General features: G+C 38.1%; 1 protein-coding gene across 1 annotated transcript in view; it reads left to right on the top strand.

Annotated features, from left to right (window-relative positions):
* Positions 1 to 25,556, top strand: part of PALMD (palmdelphin) — a 48,408-nt gene that overhangs the window by 4,962 nt on the left and 17,890 nt on the right. The window contains exons 2-3 of the mRNA XM_065842242.2: positions 19,034 to 19,079; positions 23,850 to 23,930. Of these exons, the coding sequence (XP_065698314.2) occupies positions 19,034 to 19,079; positions 23,850 to 23,930 (127 nt within the window). The remainder of the gene's footprint in view (positions 1 to 19,033; positions 19,080 to 23,849; positions 23,931 to 25,556) is intronic.

Here is a 25,556-nt window from a genome sequence, read left to right as displayed (position 1 = left end):
TCTATCTAGAACATTATAAGGCCAAGCCAACAATTCAGGCTACACTTGTGCCCTTCCTTAAATACCTTCTTGGCTGCATTTCCTTTTGAAAAAGGACATCTATGGGAATAAAGAGCTCAAGAAGCAAAATAAAAGCATAACGTTTTGCATTTCATTATGAGATGTTTAGAGCACTCATGTTCCCTCACATTCCCAAATACTTTTCCAGTTCACTGATATTTCAAAACATGTATTTGAGATTTGGGCATAAACAGTGCTTTGTTTCTATATTTATAGTAAGATCTTCTTTCTTTGTATGTAAAGATTACAAATGTTTTCCATCTTCAAATAGATGGCAGTACAACTTGCTTCATTCAGAAGAAAGTTTCCATTAGTCTGGAAACAGCTAATGTTGGCAGCACTAGCTGAGGAAACAGTCAGCTGGAAAGCACAGCAGCTGTTATGTGAAAGAGAATAAAGTGGGAAAACCAACAAAAGTTCATCTCCAAGTCTGGGTTTGTCCATCAGTTAGAGATTCACTGTGATGGCCTTCCAACAGCAAGTACTTGAAATTAAGTATTTGTCTACTACATAGACTGAAATGCCAAGTATTTGCGACTTGCTCTAGGTTCTAAGGGATGAGAATCAGTTCTGTTGAAATCATTATAATGTAACGCTAAAGTCAGACTATTGAGGAAAATCTACTATGGGGATTACCAGGTGCAGAAAAACTAATTTATTTCTTCAAGGAAAAAGCCATCATAAGGAATATGAAGCAGTCAGTGGAAGAAATCTGAACATGGGTTATGCTCATCCTGGTGGGACCATGCAAACATTTGTACAAACAACTTCTACTACCTTTTGTACCAACTTAAGAAGTAGATAAAATCTGTCCCTACATTAAGAGTGAGAAGAAAGGAAAGGTTCCCTGCTGGTGACCCTGTCTGTAACCCAGGTCAAAGACTGCAAAGATACTATGTCTATCCTGACTTTTTACAGACAGCAGAGAGGATGAGGTAAAGAGACAGCACTGTAATAGCAAAAGGAACCCTATGACGCTTTTTAGGCATCAGGAGACCTTTAAATGTTGTAAGGGAAACAAAACATTGCCACTGATACAACCTTTATCCTAGTTGACCCATCTTCTCATTAACCCACAGCATACTGGTGGCCCAAGCACAATTGTTTTCATGAGAATTTAAGGTTTCACTGAAAACTGCGAAAAGGCAAACACACTTCTTCACAAATGCAGCTTTTGAACAGGCAGCAGGGTGATTCATGATGAATAATGAAAAGCCACACTAAACACTGCATTCCATTAGCAAAAAGCTCTCAAAAAGGGATTCTCCTGCAAGATTCAGCACAGCCTTTATACTAAGAAGCTTGAGACTTAGTACAAATATAACTCCTCTGACTTCAAAGATAGCCAATGAATTAATTTGGCCTTGTTTGTTTTGGTAATGGCTGACTAACAAAAAACAAAAGCTAAAAGACTCAGGAAACATTTCCTTTTCCCTTAATGCAGCGAGTGCAGAGCTCCCAGTTGGTTGCAGAATAGCCATGATGATGTGCCTTGACTGTCATTTGTCCCTATGCTGCTGCTAGAAATCAAAGATTTATCTTCTCAAAAAAAAAACTTCTTGGCAGATACTCCTAACTGTGCAGCTGAGTAACTCAATGCACTGAAGCAAATTAATGCAGTTTGTCTTATATTTGGACAGGGGGCAAACATATTCCTCTATAGCCTTAATCCTTCGCTGTCATTTCCCGTAAAGATTCTCTGCCTTGAGGCAACAAGCTTGACCTTGAATCTGCCCAGACAGAGCTTGTAATTATATGTTTTGAACTACTAATACTTCACTTGTAGGTGCTCTTTGTGTGTTCCCTGCATAATAGAGATCACCATGCTCTGGGATTGCTCAGTGGAGTGCAAAAAGAGTCAACAACTTCCATAAGAGAAAAACCTTATAATGAAATGAGAAATTTTTCTAACTAATCCTTATATTTCAAGATGTTCTTTTACATAATGAAATAAAATTGAAATTGTGTCTATTTACTATATGTGTCTGTATGACATAAGTATTAACTTTTAGGGATGCTTAAACTAATAATGCATGGCTGCTGTTTTGGGACATGCACTTTGATCCATCCAAAAATTAGCATAAACATGGTCAGTCTATCCCTTAAGTGAGATTTTTGGTTGAAGTTCAAGAATTTGTTTCAAAATAAACACATTCTTTCCAAGAGGTTCACAGAAATTACCTCTTTTGAGGTGAGAATTGAACAGCAGTAAGAGGTGATATTTCCCCTCTACACAGAGCTCTTCAAGGGTTTCCAGGTAGAGGAGAGATCCAGGTTATTTATTATTTGCAGCATAACTCTACAACATCTATCAAAATAACAGACAATGATACTCAATCTTTCTTACAAACTTGATGCTAGGGGGATAAAGATTGAATGTGCATCTTTAGAAGAAAGCCACGAGAAACACTGTTTTAGAAAACTACCCCAGGAGTCTATCGATGAGCCCAAACCTACCTTATGTGCCACTGAAAATTACTTCTAGCTTTCCAGTCAATTTTAAGCATTACAAGAGTAATGTTCTTTTGGCTGGCTCCCTCAGCACAGATGAGCTGTTAAGCTCTTTAGCTGGCCCCTCCTTCTGCCCAAGCTTGCAATATCCCAGTGGATGCTATAAAGAAATTACATTGCACAGCCAGAAGCCTCTTTAACAAATTTGAACTCTACAAATGAAGCTACTTCCCCCCACCTCACTCCCAGGAGCAAACTTTGTGCTGTAACTCGGGGGACTAAAGCTCTTTGGAACCTCATGTTGGTTGACAGTGCCCAGAGCTGCTCACAGCTACCAGACCTGATTCTGTGCATTGTTGACAGAAACCTGAAGTAACTCTGTCATAGTTATACATATATAGATTTGGGGTACTTATGCTAGATCTGAATAAGTGAACACAGAGGACCCAACTCCATAAACTGAGGATGAGGTTCCATATATTAAGTCCTAACCACACTGAGTTATTAATGTTAATTTCCCTATGCTGCGGGCTGGAAGGATCACAATCAGTAACTATGAAGTGTGTTCTATACTCACACGGCTCTCAGAGCCATGGTATACAACCACCTGTGGACAATTCCCTAGCAACATAAATTTCATTCAGCAGAAAAACTTGCAATGAAATCTACCAGTACCCTCTGAAAGAACTGCTATGTCAGGACTTCAGAAGAAGGAGAACTCTCTCTTACATTAAAATCCCAGCTCAAGCAGTGCCTTTCTGCTCTCACTGAGTCCCATGCAATCTGGAGAAAGCTTAATTGTGTTGTTTCCACACTTAAGCTACTGTGTCATCCCATATTTACCTGCCAGAACACAACCCAGCCCTCTTCCCAGGCAGTGCAGACCCTGCCAGGTTCTGATGAAACATGTATAGAACCTACCCACCCACAGCAGACAGCTGACATCTACAAGCCCCAGCAGGTTCATCCCTGGAGCAAAGCCAGTTTCGGTGTTTCCTTTTTGGAAAGTGCTCACCTTACTCCAGCAGAACAAGAAATACTCGATGTGCTGTTGGTTAACTTTTCCATGGTCTTATTATACTTGTACAGTGCTTGGTAGAGGTTTACCCTATTACTGTTCTTACCAATGCCACACTGACTCCTACTCTATGTCCATCCTGTAGCTCAATATATTTGTCAGAATGAGGTATCAGCTGAGCAAGCCTTGCCTCATTCCCAGCGTGGGAGCCAAACTGCTGATCAAAGAGCTTTCAGGCTCTGTTATTATGTACCTGCTGATGGCCAGACAAAAGACCAAACTATAGATCATGAATACTGCTTCTTCAGCAACTTACTTTCTCATGTATTAGTTAGTTTTTTCCTAGAGTTCATCATGGTCTCCAATCCTAGCGATCTCTTTCCTGTTTTATGTGTTCTTCAGGTTACATTTATAATGAGATCTCTTCCAGAAATTCAAGCATGATCTATTTGAATGTTTCCAGAAGTACTGAGGCACATCTATAAGTTAGACATGAAACAGTACCAAAAGTAAAACCAAATCAGACTAATCAAAACCAAGGACTGGGCTTCCTGTATGTTTTTCTACCTTTTTTTTTGTTCTTGTTTTTGTTTTTTTTTTTTTTTTCTGGTCTTAAATACCCTTCCTGGCATTAATTTTCTCCTTATCTCACTCATTGTCAGCACTATAACCTAGAAAAATCTCCCACTACCAGACATGTTTTTCTGCCAATTTCCTATGACTGCTCATCAGAAACAACAGTTTACTCTCATATTTTGTGTGTTCAGGACCATGACCCACTATGCCTTACCTTTCCCATTAAATTTTGTAACCTTTCCAACAGTTAAACGTTCAGTACCCAACCCAAACTAGAAGGCATTGTTAGAAAAAACAACACTATAAATACCACAAAACAGGCTATTGTCTAGAATAAGTACAGATAGCTCGGTTAAAAAATAAGTTATCTATTTACAGCTAAAGTAAAGGGAGTGGAAGGCTAAGTCAGTCCAGCTAGCTCTAGATGATCTTTGGTCACAGTAAGCATTGAATCATGGTCTGTCATTTAAAGTATATTAAATATGTGTTTTCTAACAGTGCACTTTGCCCAGTATAGATAAGGCCTCTAACATTATCAGAAAAGGTAGCACATACAAAACATCACAGTTTCAAAGTCAAACCTTTCATGAAGGGCCCTTTAATTTTCTTAGTTTGTAAGCTCACCACCAGCACCATTGCCTGCCCAAGTGTTTGTATGACCAGATCACAAGGTGCCTCATTGCCTGTAAAAGACTCTGTACAGACTGTGTGCAGTTAGCGGTCCATTCTCTGAAAGAAGGAGGGGTTATTTACAGATATAAGTGCATAAGAGGAATATCTGGATTTGTGGATTTTACAGTCAGATACACACTTTGCTGATATGTATAGACAGCTAGAGAGAGGTGTTATCTCTTCTGCCCAATATTGTGGCTTGTGTTGTATATACACCATACAATAATCTACCAACAACAACTACCACTTATCAGGGCAGAAGGAATTCAATACCAACGAGAAGCTCAGTTATTGATAAGTCACTTTTTTGATTTCAAAAGCCAATAAACAGCCCCTCTGAAAACAAGAGAACTTGTGGTTACTCCTTGCACAAATAGGTGTTTGCTGCCCACAGAACGGCTCTTCCACTGCTGGTAGAGGCAGTTTCTACAACTCTTTGTTTGGAGCTCACTGTCCTAGGTCTTCAGAAAACTGGCTGTAAGCATCACAGGAGCTGACTGAGCCCCCTTGAAAACCTACCCTGGTGTGCTGAGCCTGTCACGCAAACAACGCATTTGTAAATAGCAGTTGTGCCTGCTTCAGCCAACATCCTTGTCACAAAGATTAAACAGAGGCAGTGACGCTGCTGCAATACAACAGAGACGGTGGCTCTGCCAAGCCACAGAAGTCCTGTTCCTCCCAGACAGATAGTTCATCTTCATGCCAACAGGCTGACCCCTAAGGAAACCCTGAATGCAGGGACACAAGGCTTTACCAGAAGCTCTACTTACTGTCTGCATTTTCTGCTGCATATCAAACCAGCCAGGGTCTCCTGCACAGGCTGTGACTGAGGAAAAATTTGATGGCAGTCCCTGGCTCAGCCTCCAGCCTCCCAGGGTGAAAAGTGCCACTTCTCATCACCAAACCAAGTGCTGTCATCTGCTAATGCGTACCATCAGTCTGGTTGCTGATTTAGAAAGGGGACTAGATGAGATCTGAACTACAGCCCTCTGTAAAGATAGTTAGACCGCTCTATTCAAACAGTCTCAGCATGCAAAGAACTGTGAAGTCAGCCAAGCTGCACAGAGACATTTTATGTGAGATACTCAGCCACACGACAGGACCCCTTGGCAAACTGACAGGGACAGGTTGCTTTTAGCAAGTGCCGCTACTCCTGAAAAAGGATGGTGATACATAAAATGATTAGTATAGGAGACTATTCAAGGGCAAATCACATTTGCTAATGATGACTATAGTATATTAGCTTGCTGCTGGGTCTGCATCTTCCAAAACAATTCATTAAAAAGATTAAGTTATGGAGACCAGTAAAGCAGAGCAGCCTATTGCAACAGAAATAAAATAGAACAGAGACACCCTCTGAAACACAGGCAGCTCATACTTCACAGTGAGCACTTGCTTGGGACTTCCAGGGCTTTCAACAGGAATCATACAGCTGTTTCAGCTCTCTGCTGGGTTGGGCTGGGCTGCATTTTGGTAGCACTGTTTTGGCAATATTCCATTATCACTATGTCCAGTTGCAATTGCTATTTTGCATAGATATCTATAAGTCAAAAAAACCTGTTTAAAGGTTGTTTGTTTGTTTTCCCCTGATGTTTATTTTAGCAAATGACCAACCATCATTTTGGCTAGCTTCTGAATTCAGACTCATCTAAATGGCTGTGAAGGAGTTGTCTATAATCAATAATGGCACTCCTTCCCATGAGCTAGGAAAGGACTATTATCCCCAGCTGTCAGACCGGAAGTAGGAAACACACAGTGGAACAGGTTTATTTTCCTGATTTACAGAAACTCATTCGCACTTCATCTAGGCTTGTGATAAGACAGTGAAGTGGCAGAGTCTTCACACTGTCATTTCCTTACTCGTACCCCTAAACAGCCCACAAATCCAGTACCCATTTGAAAAAAAATCACTGTTTCTGGATTATAAAAGACAGCTTGACATGTACAAAGTTCCACAAAGAAGGTTGTAAGGAAGTGGATTCAACAACTGTCACAACGAACACGTGCTGTAAATATGTTCCGTAACCAGCACAGTAGGACTGTAGATACTATTATAATATTGACAGCTAACTGCCAAGAACACCACCTTCTTGTGACAAATAGCAAATTTGGATGTGTTAGACCTTTTAAAAATTTCTTCCAGTGGTGTGGAAATTCAGAAGAAAACTGAAAAAATATCAATATGATACCCTTTTAAATTGTCCTGTAAGCAATGTTTTCAATTATTCATTAAGAAATTTATTTCTAAATAACTTGAATAATTTTACCTGCCTTCATTCATCTAATAGTAGTTACAAAACACTGGTAGATAAAGAGATAAACCTACTGTTTAGGTATCAATCTTAAATAACTCTAGTTTAATGGAAGAGTCTTACTTCCACCTTCACTCTTTTGCCTTTTGACAGTATTTCAGTGAAAGTTGGTTATGACCACAGAGTCTGGTCATGTTCCAGATCACCCCATGCCAGTGAACTCTCATCTTTACTCTTTAGCTCTCACAATCTCTGTTCTCACAATCTCTGTTGGCTTTCTGTAAATTCAGTTCCTAATTAAGGTGTCAATGAAAATTTATCTTCTCTATTGCCTTTCCCAGAAGTAACATCAAGTTAAAGAGTGACAGAATTTATTTCCCATGTATTGGTACTCACTATGTCACTTATTAGATCTTGTATCAGCCTACCCAACACTTCGGCTGGAACTGACGACAGACTGACAAGCCAAAAGTATGAGTCATATTATCTACCTCTTTTAATGACGATGCACATTTCTGTCGGGAATTTTAAACTGCAATATATGATAGAGAATAAATCATTTTTTTGTTGAAGACTACACTTCTACTTATCATACTAAAGAATGGTGAAGAAAAAACTATTCCTTACCATCCAAGAGAAAGTGATATCTGCAAAGGAGAGAAACCGCAGCCAAGGCTTTAAGGTTTTGTGGTAGCAGCTACTACTGTCTCAAAGGAAAATAGAGATCTCCAGCTATTCCTACATAATGCTTTGTTACTGATGGAAGGCTTGCAAACCAGAGCTTGAAAGGAAAGGAAAAAAAAAAAAAAAACACAAAACAACAAAAAACACATACACCCCTGATCAGATAAATCTAACTGTTTTTTAATTAAGCAGACTAGAGGCAGATGCCATGAAAGACACTCTGTAAACTTCCAAAGTGCTGAGATGAACCCAGGCAGACTACTAATTTAGCCTACAGATAAATGAGAATACAGGGCAGATCTCAAACTGTTCATTAATCATCCTGTATCTACATGGAAAGAGATGGGACCTTGTTCATGAATTGTTGTAAACTTTTTCATTATTCAGAAGCATGCAATTATTTAGAATCATTAAATTACACAATAATTGAATAATCAAAAATATACAAACCAAAGAATTAAAATAATTCTTATTCCACTTCCATAACTGAAACTGGTGGTATTATTAGAGGTAACCATAAATTAGAGAGATTAGTCATTGTCTCACCAGCTAGGAGTGTTCCTGTAAATCAGAACAAAGTTTGTTGGCTAATCACTCAAAAGGTCAAGTAAGTAAAGGCAAAACTAGGTTAAAAAAAATACAGGATAATAAGTTGTAGGATTCATTCAAAGCATGCAGATGGAAATATATGGGGAGGGAAAAAAAAAAGCAGAACAGAAAGTGGGTCTGAAAGTGTTGAATTAGCACAGGAGGATTTGTGGCAGTCTCTAGTATATTTGCCTCTCATACCAAATGTTTTTGACAAGCTACACTACAGGTAGCTTTTACCTACAGGAAACAGAAAACCACAAGTGACTCAGTACTTCCAACAAAAGGTTAATTAGAGAACTGAAAGTAATTTTTCTAGCAAAGAAACAAGAAGAGTTGTTTTGTTGTTTTACATTTCTCTTTGAAAGCTCTACATAACCAGAATAAAATATTGATTGCTTCAGTCATGCTCATGATCTTTCAAAGTATGTCCTGTACGTTATTCTTGTATTATTCACGTCATTTTCAAACCTGGCATTTAATTTCACTCACTCAGTGATAGTCCTACACCATAAACATTATACACAACACAACCTAAGGAACCAGTATGTAAGGAATATTTTCAAAATGTTCTCAGAGCACTTAAATCTGCTCTGAGGGTTTCCTAATGGCCTAAGGTTAGAAACAATTAAACTGGGGTTCACACAGTGGTCAGTTTTGGTTGAAGCCTATGAGTGCAGCTCATGCACACAGAGCTGGCACCCTGCAGAGCGGGACCTGCCACACCAAACACTGACGGAGGAGACCAGATCTGCTCAGGGTTTATAGGATTAATATAGGATAGAAAAAAGATTGAGGATTAGGATAATGTCTGGGAGAAGTGGAAGGAAGAGAGAGGCTGAGGCTAACACAAGGTTTTTTGGAAAGCAGACGCTGTTTGGAGAAAGTACCAGCTGGCAGCTTGGTTTTGCTGACACTATCATAATAAAGCAATTAAGACAAAAGGCTGCAGTCAAAGGAATGGGGGGTTAGAAGAGTTGTTTTAACCCCTAGCAGGAACCACCGAACAAACCTGTTTCACTACCTGCACTGTCAGTTTTAATTGCTGATTTACATATGGCAGCAAGCAACTGGCAGCGTTAGCTCAGCTCTGGACAACCCAGTCAGTGCAAGCACAGAACACCAACACAGCTCTGAACATCCCAAACACATACGTGCACTGGTTTTTCAGGACAGGTCCCAACATCACAACCTGAATATAAACAAACTAAGCTAAACATGGCTAAGAGTTGGGTCATATGTAGAAATTGCTCCTTTTCTGATCTATGGTGCAATTCTGAAGAATTCATGCATATATCTTAAAAAAATTGGTTTAACCCAGCTTCAGAAAGCCATTGATCGGATCTCACAATAAGGGGAACTTGTTTCTGAAGTCCTCTGAAGCCAAACAATTACTTCAAAAGCCATTTTCTGCCTCTGTTAAGAACAGGTAACCCTCAAGACATCACTTAACTGCAGAATTTGTTCAACGTGTGGTGGTGGTGGCAAGTACTCTTGAAAAATGCAAATTCATTTTTATTTTATCTCATCTACTGTACTAGAACCAGTAGTCAAAATGGGAACCTGAAATCATGGCCTATCAGTATTTTTAACGGAGATATTTACAGAACTATGAAACTAATGAAGAGCTAGGAGAATGTATAAGAAATAAGGATATATGATTCAAAAGGTACGAAAGTCTCTATGTATGAGCAACACATTTTAAATGAAAATGTGTCAACCACAAAATAAATTTCATACTGGTAAAAATAACTGATTCTGAACAATAAGACCTTGCTCTGTGACATTTCTTAGGACTATAGAGAACTAAAGTCCCTCAGCTGTGTTTCATCTGACATTTCCTTCAGATAGATCATTACGGCCCAAAAGCTCCTTGCTCTACTAGCTAGAGGTCCAAACTGATGTTATTGAAGTTGTTTGATCTAACTTCAGCTCTTCAATTTCTGAGCTATAGCATCAAACAGCTCAATAATAAATCAGTGTAAGAGTTATTGAGATCTATGTCTTAAGTTCCAAGCAATACTTAGATAAGCAGCTGTCCCCTAAGAGAATCAAGTGTTAACATGAACCTACATGAACATATCATATACTTCATACAACTGGAGAAAGGGTATTCAAATAAAAACCACTCTCAAATCTCAGTAGAAAAGAAATACATGCTTAAATAAATTTATTACTAACTTTTTACTGGTGTTTGAAGTATAAACTATGTGAAAATATGTTGACACTTACCCTGACGTGTTCCTTCAGTGAAAGGACAGGTTACACTGTGTGCTACTCATTCCCATTGACGATGGCCCACTGGAAACATAAAACTTGTCATACAAGCGCTGAGCAGCCATGAAATAATGACAATTTTTTGTTACAATCCTGAGCTGCATTAACTGGAATAAGAGAACACACCAACTAAATTAAAGGACAATAGCAGTTAACTAGAACTGCTAGGCTGTTTCTGATATTTTTCTTCAAACAGCAAAATGAATTGTGTCCAATCCAGTGGTGACTACAAGAAAGAAACATGGATTAAGTTTCTAACTGAAACACCAAGAACTGGCTTCTTGAAGTCTCCTAACTCCATTACCTGCAAGTCTGAGAATATAGCTAGATTCCCCTTAGAGGAAGTCATTGTAATACTTTGTGAAATAAGAAACTACCTGACAAGTTCCTTTCCCAGATTAACACTGCATCAAAACCCTTTTCAAAGAGTCATTTCACCTACAAGATAAATGCAATAACATTTTCAAATGTAAAAAATCTTTCACTAAAATAGATTATTAAAAGAGCATCCAACTCCAGCCTTCACAAGCCATCAGTCTCCAGGTGCATTTGGACAGTGAGAAATCTACACAAAGACTATAATGGATCTCCCAAACAACCAAAGGTCCTGCTTGCTAGGCTGAAGAGAAATTTGCAAAGAGACTCTTCAGAAATTACATCTAATTAAGTAGTACCAGGAGCTGCAGATTAGCTTGGCTTTCCTGATGTCACTGGGTAAAAAACTAGTCCACAGCTGATATGACAAGAAAAGAGCTTTTATATTCCCTAAAACATCTTTTCATGCAACTTGTGGCCAGATAATATTTTTTGCATTATTCATGGATGGTGATAAAATATTAACCTTTGATCTGCCAACACAGTGTTTGAAAGGTCTATTCAGCCTTCAGGTGGAAGAAAAAAAGAAGTTTCCACACATTGTGTTAAATAGTCTGTAAATGTAAATTTATACTAACAGTTTAGTTTATCTAAGAGTTTACCACCACTTCCCTTTCTTCCTACTCCCCGCTCCTCTTCCACTGCTCTTTCCCCATCCTTTGCATTTTCAAGTAGCCACAGATTCACCCTCTACCCTCTTCCTTTACCACATTTTGGCACTCATCAGATGTGCCTGGCCAATGATTGGACTCACTAGCTCAGCAATAGGCACCTTTTTGCTGGGTTAGATCCCTGCCAGCATAGTGAGTCGATTCAGCGAGCAGACAGACAAGTAAGCTGTGGGGAGAGGCGAGGACGCCTCTTTTCAGTGCCACACAGCCACTAGATCAGTTCAGATTGCTCATGTAATTTCCCCCTAGTGAATACCGAGCAAACAGCGTAATACCACTCAGAGGATCTACTTCAGATTCAGGTGAAAAGCAGGAAGTTGTATTATCTTTCTGGTAAGCCAACGCAGCTATGAAACAGGTCTGAAATCCTAACAGTCAAAACAAATCTTACAAGAAAAATAAAGGAAACCATATCAGACCAAGGTTTTTTTGCTCCTGGTTAATAATCACCACTCAAAGGTAAGGGGTTAGGTAAATATATAGTGCCATGAGAAGTAGAAGTGAAATATTTGAATCTGTTGAAAGACGTATGTTGGTGACACACTGTCACAGGCATCTGGATGACTGTTCAGCTCCAGCTGCTCACGCTGTATCGCTCAGTGCTCCTCGTAGCAGCCGTCAGCCATCCCGCCCAAGTCCCTGTGTTATTCGGATGACCTACCCAGCACTGCAAACAAACAGGAGACAGCTGAAGTTCGCAGTTCGAATGACTGACAAGTTGAGAGTTTTTCTCAGCCACTGCTTCCAAATAACAAACTCCTCAGCAAAAAAGATAGGTCTTCTTTGTTGAAGAAAATAGGCCTGTACTTGCAACAAGTGTTATCTGCCATGAATAATCTTATCAGTCCCGCTAACAATAAAGGTTTGCATAATCTTATCCTGTATTTTTTCCATTAATACTTGGAAAGGTTTACGCAAAACAAATTGTATGCGAGATATTTTTTGCCCACCCACAGGGCAGGATACTGAGTATCTGGAAGCACAGGAAGGATTGCCAGGGTCTGAGGTCATCATGTTTGCACGGCAGTTTCGAGTTCCAGATAAATAGCCAAACATACATGCTTATTATACACATCAGTCTAAGGTTTCTCATGGTCCCTGGACCGCTGTGGTAAGGTAAGCCTGAGGCCCGCAAGATAGGTGAATTCATCTAGCAACTCACTGCTGCCAAAAAGAGTCACATCTCCCAGACAGAATTCATTCCTTTGTACTCCCTACTGCTACTGCTCATCTCCCTTTAAGCTCACTGGCATAGCAGAGGTCATTTATTTGGGGGTTTAAGGTTTTTTTGTTTGTGTTTTGGTTTGGGGTTTTTTTTAGTAATTATTATATTTTATCTATATAAAAATATATATTTAAATTGCTGTCCTGACAGATTAGCAAATTCAATTGGTTCACAGGGTAGTCAGAAGGAAGAAAGTGGTTGGAACTGCAGGTAAAGAATGCAGTAATTCCTCTTTGCTCTGCTGAAAGCTATCAGATAAGGTTCATCCCATCTTGCAGAACACCAGAGCTTCAGTGCTCAGGGCAGACCTTGCTACAGGCAGAGGCTGGTTAGGCAGCTTCCCAGGGGAACAGGGTGAGCACCCTGCCCATGCCTTGGGAAATGGGAATCAGCTGATGTAACCTACACAGTTTCCATTCTTCAGCTTGCAAACAAGAGTTTGTTCATCAGGGAAACTTGCTAAATGGCTTCACCACCTCCAGTCTTGTCCCTGCCCCTTCTCCCAGCCCCCCAGGTCCAGAAGAAATGCTTTCTCCTAAGTAATTCCTACTTCAAGTCTGTCTTCTAGACAAATCACCTGTACTTTCAAGGCTTCCACCAGCAGCACTTGTACTCAGAGAAGACACATCTGGCACAAAAATACATCTGCAAGGTCCTAATTTTGCTCTGCAATCCTACCAAGGCCTGTTGGACCCAACCACCACTACTGTTCTTTCTGTTCTCCAAGAGCATCGGAGAACAAGAATCACGAGAATATGTCATGGAGTTTACTTGTCTACAGACAGCAAGTACCCATGTAGGTTTTGTTACTTTCCCCACGATTTGGCCCTGTTTATGGGGTATTTGGTTTCGCTTAATGGAACACAACCAAACCACACAACCACTAAAGCTGTTTCTCAGAGCCCTGCTAAAAATTCCCCACACAGTTGGCTGGGTAGGATTTAAAACTCTGCACTATTCTTAGAAGCGCGTATCTACAGCAGTTGGAAAATGCTGGGTTGCAAGCAATGCATTCCACAACATGTTTGAGGCTCTGATCCTGCGTATTTCAGAGTCTTTGTGGTTTTAAGATTACATTAAAAAAAAAAAAAACCACACACCAAACCTACACACAAAAAACCCCCACACAATCTTATCACTTATCCAGGCACCTGAACACATTCCATTAACAATCTCACATTTAATATCATCATAGTAATTACACTTCAGCTATTCAGTAAAGTGCTGAAGTGTGATTTCTAAATGAGAGACAACAGAGTTTGTTAAAGCTGCTGTGGAAAACCACAAACATTCAGAGTTTCATAAACGTTTCCAAAATACATGAGGCCAAGAATTTACAAGTGTCTGGGAACATGAAAAAAGCTACAAAAACATGTTTAACTAATCAAAAACTAATCAATAAACGTCAAAAAAGTTCACTCTGTAATTTTTAAAAATATGTGCAACATCATCCACATTTAGCATAATGGCATTTATAGCTAGGCTCCACTATGCATATGGTATACACACCTACCACAGAAGAGACAGGAGAGCCTCAGCTGCATTCTAAAACTTCTCTATAATATTGGAAGGTATCTGACAAGCAGATTTATTGTAAAATGTTATTAAAATAATTAATACTTTTAAAACAATTGAAGGCAATGACCAACAGCTGTTTCTTTAGTTTGATTTTAAAGGCTTAATATATTCATAATTATGAATAGCAACAGGAAGGGAGTTGTACCAACTGAAACATAATAGTTCAAGGCTTTTCCTCACCAAGATTCAGGGTGTGTCTACTCAAACAAACAAAACAGGTAGTATTTAGCTTCATAAAAGAATATAAAGCTGAGATACTCTGATATTGTTTTCCTTCAGTGAGAGGATCCAAGACATTTATAAAGTTGAAAGACCTGCCTAGTAGGGAATTACTTCTTCAAAATTTGCCTTCAAGGTAAAAGTTTAATCCTTCCTGAGAGCTGGCAGAGTTTTTGTTATGAACTTCCTCTAAGCCTAAAAATCTACACAGATTTTAAAATTTCTAATATTGTACGATTTGGTGGAGAGACATGAGGCTTTTTTTCTTCTTTTTCACCCTGCTTTATTACATATTTTCAAGCATACTGGCTAATATAATCTGGATTCTGACTAAAGTATAAAAGAACCTTAAATTTTATTCACCTGATAAGGGTCAAGCAATCCCACATGTTAAACATGTCATTAAAGATTTAGTGACCAACAGAAACTGAGAGACTAGAAAGCCGTAGGTGTATGAGCCACAGAAATAAAAAACAATGAGAAAGTCTCCCATACACATGCAACACACAACTAGTCTTAGTTACATATATCCCTACATGCAATATTTAAACAAGCACCCATAAAGATACCCAGTATCTTAAACCATTAGTAATAATTTCATATATATTAAATATAGATTTGCACGTAGACATGTCTATAAAATTGTATTCTGAGGATAGTTTATAACTTCACTCCTCTAGGTTATCATCAATTTAAAGCTTTTTTTTCCCCTTTATTAGCATGCTTTTCATGAAACACCTTCCAGTTTAGATTGGAATTTGTGACTTGATGGATACAAGAAAATATGTTCTTTATAATACGAAAGAAATCTAGTTAAAGTAAAACAAATTTAATGCAATAGGTGCTGCTTCTGGCTAGTACTCTTTCTCTGAACTTCAGACTTTTTATCTATTGATGTCCAAGTTTTCCACCACTGAGAAGTGTACCTGTCTGCAAAAAAAATAGCACCAAGATGAACCCCAGAAGAGTTCTTTAGCTGGTGTACCCTAGACAAAAGCTGTTTGCTGCTTATTCTGCAACATGCAAACACTGTTGACTGAAATAGCTGCAAGTACTTTGCAGACTAATGGCAGAAACAGCCTTCAGCTTTGAAGGCATTAAACCAGCCCTTGAGTGAGACAAACTTGTCTCTTTTGGGAAATAACATACAGCTAAAGAGAAAATCTTTCAAAAGGAAAAAAAAAAGTATAAGCTATGTTTTCAACTGATAATCTGATCAACTCCATTCACTTCAAATACATCTTTCACAAAGTGAAAGCTTCACGGTCCTTACCTTTAATGAGATGATGATTCTTAGAAGCAATTGTTTACTACTACTATAACCTATAACTTGTTGTATATGTATTAGGTTAATGATTTATTCGAAAAGAAACCCCAGTGCAATGAGTAAGAGTAGAACTGAGGATGCTTTTGTTTGTAGAGCATGGCCAGGGACTGCCACTACAGTTCTAAAGTGACCGGACTTTTCCGTGTCGGTACTCAGACTTTGCTCCAGAAATGGACAATGGAACATGCATTTCCAGCTGTGAAAGTGCCTCTGTGGTTCTACTTCTAGATTTTGGTTCAAGATATTGCTTTATTCTAAATTCCCATCCACTTTTCTTCAAGACTTCATATGGCAACTGTTTCACCTTGTGCTTTAGATTCTCATTATTACTCCTACATTAGGCACCCAGCACAAAATTGAAATGAACAAAGGAAGAAATGAAACCAAAAAAGTCCAACCTGTATGATTCATCATATGATCCAACAAACATTTTCTGCATAACTGAGAGAATCTGTTCTGCCAAAAGGAAAATAATACAGTTGCCAGACATGGTTTTGCTCAAACTTGCAGAATGGGTCGATAGTTTCCTCTGGATATATTTGACAGGCAAGTTCTGAAAAACCTTGTTCCAAGAATCCCATGGACTGCAAACACAGCTGTTCAGATTCACTGATCTAACCTACAAAACCATGGATATTCCTATTGGCAAAGCAGGCTTAAGGGACAGACAAAATGACAGCTGGTCCATTTCTTCTCTTGCACATAAATCCCATTTAGAATAGGATTAAGATAACTGGAAAATAACCTATTGACTGAACAACAAATCCCTCCTAGCAAGGGGATATATATGATTTAAACAATTTGAAATGTAAAAAGTGTGCTTTAAATACTTTCTTAATAATGGTCAGTTAAAAAGGGAACTAACATTTTAGGAATGATCTTCAGGTTACTTCAAAATCTAGAGGTTTACATTAGAAAGAGACATGTTAAATACTATTATGGTCTGTAAATATGTAACATACAAAAGTAATGTTTTTAAAAGCATTTAAATAATTTTGGAGCATAAAGGAAATATTTTAGAACATAAAAATTGAAAGCAATGCAATCCCATTGATTCTAATTTGAACTTGAAATACTGATCCTGTTTCTCCACCCACTGAGAATGGAATCCAATTTATATCATAGTAGAGATTCTGGACCAAAACAGACGTCCTTATTTCCAATGTAATAATTTTCTGCTTTAAATATTTTTAAACATTTTGGAGTCCACATACACACTTACAATTTAATATGAACTTCATGGAATATGAAGATGATTTAAGTTGTTTTTTTTATTTTTTTTTTCCAAAATACAATAAAACAGCCTCTACTAGCTTATGAAAGTTGAAACAGAAAGACTGTCTTTCTATTGGGTTCTGCAGCAAGAATATATTCAATTCAATGCAGTGATTGAACTTATTTTCAGATCCATAAACCAAACATGTTTAAATTCCCATGTAACCAGTCTCTTGATTTCCCTCAGTACACTTGCCTTTGAACTTCACACTTGCTTTTATGTGGTAACTTCTTTAATTTCAGGTGCTGACCAAATGAGGCATATATTAATATAAAAAAAAAAAAAAAAAAAAGAGTCTTCACTGGAGAATAACACATGGGGTCTTTGCAAGTTTGAACAAAAGCTTAGAGTGGATCACAGTATAAACAAAATATTAATGCATCCTTAATCCCAATGTGGAGGGGGATAGTCTGCTTCTGTATATGGATGAGTGATGACATACTAAAAAGATTGAAATTGAAATTAAATATTGACTTATCAGGATGGAACCCCACCAGCAAGTGTTCAATTTTGTAACATCTTAGAATTTGCTATTAATTAGCCAGATTTGTGACCAAGATCCAGGTCACTATATGGACATGTAAAGTAAAACCCAAATCCTGCTGAGTTTAGTCATCTCAGTGAATTAACAGGAAGAAGCAAGTTTGCTGACTGACTCTCCTCTTGGTGTCCTTACAAAGGCTTAAGTTACATGATAAGGAGAGTAACAAAGGGATTCCAGATTCACATTACATCTTTAAGCTGTTTGAATTCAGCTTTATCTTGCTTAGAGTTTTTTCTACAATTGCATTTTACTAGAGGCAGTTCCACTTGTTTTGTAAGTTTCTTAGACTGATTTTGGAAGGCTGACTCCCACTCATGTAGCTGGAAAGGTCAAAATGTTTGCCATCTCTTAAGGAGTATAACGCTGTTTTCAGCAGAAATTCACAATAAAAAATCCTCCAAGTCAGCTGAATGGAAATCCAGAGTAGGAGCCACTGGTATTTTAGATTCATCTTGGTAACACTGAAATGATGATCCTGAAATCCTTACTTAGACAAAGCTTTCCCTGAGTCCTGGAGAGCTGACCAGTAATTGCACAGATTAACACTTACATTCAATGACAGACCTGACTGCTTAAAGTTTATTTTAATTTAGCTTAGCAGCTCTAAAACATTCTGCTAGCTATGAATACAGCTTGCCTAAAAATTTCATCTAGGAAACTAATTTAAAACTGCCATCTCAAAAACAACAACAACAAAAAAACCAACCATGATATCTACAGTGCTAACATTACAGCAGGTTAAAATATAAAGGTGAAATAAGTTCCATAAGAAACAGGAATACTTAAGTTTAAAATATCTGTTTATCACCAGAGGTATACACAAGGGGAACAAAGAGAAACAAGAACATATGTAAAAAATTACTTATACCATGATCCTGGAAGACTGGGGCTTGGGCATGTAACAGTTAAAGCAGCAATGGCATGCTAGCTGAGCACATTAAAACAAAGAGTTGGCAGCTTCTGAAGGAAAAGGGCTTGTGCTCCACTGTTCCAACTTGTCAGTCAACTCATGCCAGCGCTCTCCACAGCTGCCTCTTCTCCACACCCTCATTACATGTGTCTGCCCGGACTGATCTGCTCCTCTGTTGTGGGACTCTCCTGACAAGTCAAAATTTCTGCCTTCTCTCTGCTCTGGAATTGGATCAAATCACCTCCATTTTTTTTACAGCCCCACCAGGAGGCTTTTTGCTTATGGTCTCATTCTGTTTTCCTTCAGTACTTGTCTGGTTTTGATTTCCAGAATGGAGGAAGACGAATTGCTGAAAGAAAGATTCCAGGCCATAACAGTAAGTGCTTATAATTCCCTATATTTAAAAAGAAGTGCTATTGCTACTGTGTGTTTTCTGCAGAATTATTTATTCCAGGAAAGAGACTTAAGTCTGCTTGAAACTGTTACTTTTTAAATTGTTACTTAATTCTGGTTTATAAACTATTGCTTTAAGACAGCAAAGTTGCCTGTACTGACTTTATTATGGGTTGTATTCCACTTGCAAACTAAATTAAAGGCAGCATAAGTATGTGTACAAATCACTACTGGACAGTCTAAAATACATATAACTATCATCCCAGCTGAATGTTTGCCTGAAGGACAGCAGGTCAAAAGGCAGCTAGAGAATTCCAGAACAAATCAATTTTCCCATTTCACAATGAAACAGAGATAAAAGATTTTTAGGTTTGCATTGTGGAATTAAATCCAAATTCTGAACTACTGATTATTTAACATGAACTTTTCTGTCTGAAAAGTAAAAAGGACAAGCCTAGATTAAGCAAATTCCTACCTGTCAGTTTTCAGAGGAGAATAAGTGAAATTTATGCTGAAGACATTAGAAAACATTTTCAGTTTCTCTTCTCAAGGGAAGTCTGATTCAAAATATTTATTGTGTTTTAAAGGAACTACTGAATTACTTTTTAAAGGAATATAAGCTGATAACAAAAAGGGCTAAATCTGAGGTCTCCTCTGATATGATCTCTAGCAAAACCTGTTCAGTAACAAAAGAATTAAACTGAAGCAATATTTGGCCCTTTGGAACAAAAGGAAAACTTCAGAAGGATCACTCACTGTTATGGGCAATCTTTAAAAACAAATAATGGGAATAAATATTTTTTTTAAACACTCTTAGCATCATAGATGCGTTGTGGACCAGTCACTACTGGCTGAATAAATAGCTGACAGTCTTAAAAGATACCTTATTGGAACAAAGATAAATGTGTTGCCTAACTCTAACGGTGTTTGAACCAGATTCACAACCTGGACTTTGTTTCTGGCATATGGGCTCAAAAGATAAGCAATGTTTTGGTTCCCCAGAGAGGTTGGGGCCTTGCAATGTTTTATACTCCCCATGTCTGACAGAAGGACAGGGCAGCACCCTTGGTGGTGAGGGCTCCCATGGATGTACCAGGGTTAGTGTCCTCTGGCTGCAGCTTTGCCTTCAGACAAATGCTGGAGAAGTATTTTTTTAAGAAACTGTGACAGTCTCCAGTGTTTTGCATTACAGGAAATAGGAAATCACATTTGGGTTCTTGCCATGACGTCATTTATTGCACTTGCTGCGTAAAAAAACTATTTGCTCTCTACTTTCATTAATCAACACCATTTAGTTGGAACAGTGTATCCATTGTAAAGCACTGCAGAAACAATGGAGTCTAAACAAGGTGAAGTTACCATCAGGTTTAAGAATCTGCAGTTCAAGTTGTCTAAGAAAAGAGCACATTACAACTACAAGTTACTCAGTGGCTCTGGGAAGGTTTGTCCCAAGCAACACACCTGGAAATTTCAAGCGCTATCCACAAGGTGTGTGTTGTAAAGGACCAAACAAGAGACAGCACGGGGTGCTCCTGTCGGTAAACAGCTACACCTGCACTAAAACCTGCTTGGTTTCTGTTGTTAAATGCCTGTCTCCTTTACAGCATCTGGCACTCCCACTGGGGGTTTTCAAATTATTTTCATATCTTCTCTATGTAGCAAAGCAAAAAGGAAAACTATCATTATTTTAATGTTTTGGTGTTCCCACAGCTCTGAAAAGGAACTGTTTTTCTGTTATGTATGTTTCACCTGCTGCTGGTGCATATAGAATATAACTAGTGAAAAAAAAAATCAAGTGTTTCCATTTTGTTAGAGACACTGTCATATCTTAAAATACAACAGCTTTGGCATTGGCCATGGCAAACTGTGAGATGAAACAGTTTAAGAACCACCTTAGGCTTAATCTTTTCTCATCAAATCCTCCATTCTATATGGAAACAGAAATTATGGAAGATTTAAATTGTGATTGAAGTTTTTAATTATGACATTTCTGCGGTCTCATGTCAGACTGAAGTGTCCATACCTCCAGATAAAGTAACCAAGTGTTACCTCTGGAAAATTATAGAAAATAAAAAGACATCAGCTAAACTATTAGCTGCTCCATTGGCTTTGACAGTAGATGGCATCTGCAAGCGGACCCAGCAGACCAACAGTGGCATCGCTCTGGAACACTGACACAAACCAACAGACTTGGCACACAAGATCCCACAAGACACTGCTCCATAAATGTGTTTCCCTTTCTTTCAGACAGATCCAGTTTAGAACACAAATCTTTTCTATTCTCAGAAATCAGGAAAGATTCCAAAATGTATCAGTAGGAGTGAAAATTAGAACCAAGACTCAAGTCTCACCTTGCATTGATGCACAGAGGGGAAGGGATGAAGGTGTTATTTCATAAAAGGCAAATCTTGCCCACATTAACAAGAGCATAGTAGGAGAGGATTAGAGGGCTTCTGCCAGCAACCTGATTATCTACTGGGGCAGAGCATGAAGTTTAGCAGAAGTATGGATCCCTTAGCTATCTAGGAATAAACATTTAGTCAATTAGATGTATAGACAAAGCTTTGTATGGTAAGACACTATTTGCAGACAAAGCATAGCAGAATATACTGCAGAAAGTGTCCTAACAGGTTTTAAATATTATTCTAGCAAAACAAGGTTCAAAAAAGTTCCTCATACATCTTCCTTGAATCTACCTTCTGGCATTAGACCTTCAGCTTTCTTTGACTAGATATATAAAAGACAAACCATTTCAACCTATTTAATCTGGATAATTGTATAATGGATGTTCATTACCAACCCGTGAAATTAAAACCTGCTTGAACACCAAAGGATACAAGTGGAGAACTTTGAGAAAAAAAAATCCACTGTAAAAGAAACATAGTCCTTTAACAAAAAAAAACAAGCACAAGTTTCATTATTGAATAAGTTTCTTATTACACAGTTAATTTCAAATGCAGTTATTTGTGCCTTTACACTGATTTTTTCTGCACAGGATTTTTGTGTACAACTTCTCATTTCAGACTGCCCAAACTCTTCGTACACATCTCCACTGGTACAAAAAGAACATTTAAATTGACTTAGAATATTTTTAATAGTATAAACCAAGTAAAAGTTCATGCTCCGGTTAAGACTCTTATCCAGAACTTAACTAAAGAGAAAAAGCAGTTTTCTTAAGAATTGTAACAATCTGTAAACACAAGCTCTTGTCACACTTTTTTCATCTAATGATAGGTTATTTAAAGGCCATTTATACAATGGAATCAGGAATATCTCCTAATTAAAGAAAGGTGTGAAGATCAAAGACCAGATGTTATGTCTTCAAGACCAAGACTGGCCAAGTAAAATCCAGCACAGCAGCTCTTGAATAAAGTCTCTAAAAGGGACATTGCAGAAAAATTACATATTGTAGTGATCCTACATCAGTAACTTTAACTGTATTAAAGAGAATTATCAAAACTCAAAACTACTGCAGAGATGAAGGTAGCATGTACCTTGAAGCAAGATCCCTACCTGCTCTGTTTGGTATATTCAAGAGGCAAACTAACACCATCAAGTAAAAATTGTAAAGTATAGATGATATTTATAGATGGCTACCGCACTTCACAGACCGCAAAAGAGATCACTGACACTTATGCTCCATAAGGCTGGGTAGTTTTCTTCTACTTCCTATCCTTCAACAAAGCACCCCTATAGACTCTGGCCCCACTGCTGCTTTCTGATTTCCAGTAGCAGTGAAGTGATTCAGCCAAGCACACTACAGCTCTTCATGTTTCCAAATCCCAAATCCCAGGGAAACCTTGAGAACAACTCCCAGTCTTGTGCCCAGCACATCCTCACTGACTTGCTGTGCTCCTCAGGTGGGCTGAAAAGGCAAATCTCTTCCTGTGTTTGTGAAGAACTTAACTCCTTCCTAAACCATAGTTGTCTGAAAACAGACTCAAAAAAACCAAACAAAAACAAAAAAACACACATCACCACACACCACCAACAAGAGTAATCTTGAAAGAAAAGGTGGACTGCTCACCCATTTCCTTTTTTCTGTAAACTGTAGCAAAAAGGATTAAGGTCACACTATAATAGATCAGTACAACTTGAGGACTTGCCTTCTGAAGTTCAGCAGTCATGAAAACAGCCTTTACACAGGAAAAATCTCTTTTAAATTGAGAGGTAACAACATATACGAAGCATATTGCATTTCTCTGTGTTCTTCACCTCTATGAGACTAATAAAATATATTTCTATGTCTTTATTTATTCCTGCTTATTTCAGCTATTAGCCAGCTATCCAGCTCAGTACTGGGTTCACCAACAGGCCATTTAATTTAGTGATAAATCACAGCTGCACAGTACAGACCAGGCAGACTCTTTCCTCTCCTAAATCATGCGTGGGCTGCCTTAGGAATTCTGGTCAGGACCCATTTCTAACATCATTTTGCATGTATGATCATGCTCAAATATTATTTCTTACTGTTTTCTTCCGTATCCCCCTCAACAGTAAATTATTTCTGATTTGGATCATCACTGCTTTGTGGTCATTAACATGTTTAAATATACTTCAGAGAAAGAGTAATGGAAACCACACCTGCATAGGACACATGAGCTGCTGCTCCTAAGAATTATGTGCTGCCTGAGCGCCATACAAGCTTTGTTTGCATGGATTGACTTCATTATACTGAAGAACGCAAACTTTTTTTTTGTTTTGCAAAAAGTAACTTCTCTAAACAAAGTTTTATTGCTCTCTTAATTTGTAGGACAAAAGAAAACTGCAAGAAGAAATTACACAGAAACGTCTAAAAGTAGAAGAAGAAAAAATGAAACACCAGCATTTAAAGGTAACTGTTGGATTTATGCAACTAAAGATAGCCTCAAGTCCTTCACCATAAATAAAGGGTTTGCATTTTGGAATGCAAATCTTCTTGCATTTAAGTTGTGCTTTTACTACCAAATTTTCACAGCTTTTTGGAATCTCGCCAGGACTCCATTTGACTTTAATAAGCATCACCCTTTGAAAAAAATATTACACTCAGGAGCTAACGTTATTTGATCACTTTCATGGCACATAATGAGATCATAACCAGGAATAACTCACAGCTGAAAATTAAGCCTCACATTTCAGACTGGGTGTGTTCACTCCTTAGCTCCAGTACAGCAGCCTCACTAGCTACAGGGTGCAGCACAATCATGAGGTCTCATCACAGACTTCTGAAAGAAAAAAAAAAAACAACAAAATCACACACAATACAAAAAAACAAACAAACAAACAAAAAAACCAGCCTATTTTTATTTGGCCATTGCCTTTTATCAGATTTTTAAATGACTCCTTGGTAAAACAATGCAGTTTCTTTGTATATTTTAAAAAAGGCATAAAATGCTGCAAATTTTGTCCTGAAATACAGCCTGGTAAACTCAGGATTATAAAAGCAAAATTACTAAGATACCAAAGGATCCCCCCTCTGTAGACACTTGAGATTGCAGTGATTTCTACCTAACAGCACCATTCTTCACATGTCTGTTGCAATTTGGCACTACCTGTAATTTAGAGAGAAAAGGTAAAAATCTGTGCTTCTAGAAATATGCAAGACTTGGTATTTACATACCCTTTTAGTTATGTCAGGAGATGAACAGTTTCAAAAAAGATTCTGAATACAATACCAGGAGCATGGTGTGTCTCCCTAAGCAAATGTGGGAGAAGCATATTTAAAAGAGGTTCTTCTTTCAAATAGACACCTGGTCCTGGGTCTCATCTACCCTCTTCTTTGTGTCAAGCAAAAAAAATGAAGTGATGATACACTAGTTCACTGGGCCAGGCAAGCCAAAGCAAAACTGACCCATGCTTCCGTTTTATTGGAAGGCAGCAATCATAAGGAATGGCTTGACCAAATGTATAACGTCTTGCCTAAAAGAGAGGGGAATATCTGTTCCATGTCACATAACTAATGAACAGCAAACATGTGACTGCCTTCCTCTATCTCACTATGTGGGTACATCGGGTACTGCAATTTATTCTTCAAGCTTCCATGCCTATAAATTCAGAATGACTCTTTTGCCCTTCTTTTAAGAAGGATAAACTGATCTGTTCTAGACAACCCGTTAATCCTCACTACTGCTGTGAGCAGAGTCCTAGTGCAGTTTCCTTACAGATTTAGTACATGCCTTCAGCTAACATTAATAGGTAAAACAGGGCTAAAAAGTTAAGAAAACAAAAACTAAACTCGCACTTATTTTGAAGATGTTTTGTGGAATTTTACAGAAGCTAAAACACAGAAAAATGTTATTGAAATGCTCTTCCTTTGGAAGAGGACAGAGGATGTGATTTGTTTTCCTGTTCTATGAAAAATCATACAGATATCATGCAGAAAAGTTTTTAAAATTAAAAGTAGTCATATTGCATATGGGGCAAATAAAGGATTTGTAGAGGAGTTACTCAACAGAGGAATCAAACATGCATTTAAATTGTA

Source organism: Patagioenas fasciata, chromosome 6 (assembly GCF_037038585.1).
Source record: "Patagioenas fasciata isolate bPatFas1 chromosome 6, bPatFas1.hap1, whole genome shotgun sequence".
NCBI lineage: Eukaryota > Metazoa > Chordata > Aves > Columbiformes > Columbidae > Patagioenas > Patagioenas fasciata.
The sequence above is the reverse complement of the archived record's forward strand: the minus strand, read 5'-3'. Positions and strand labels throughout refer to the sequence as shown.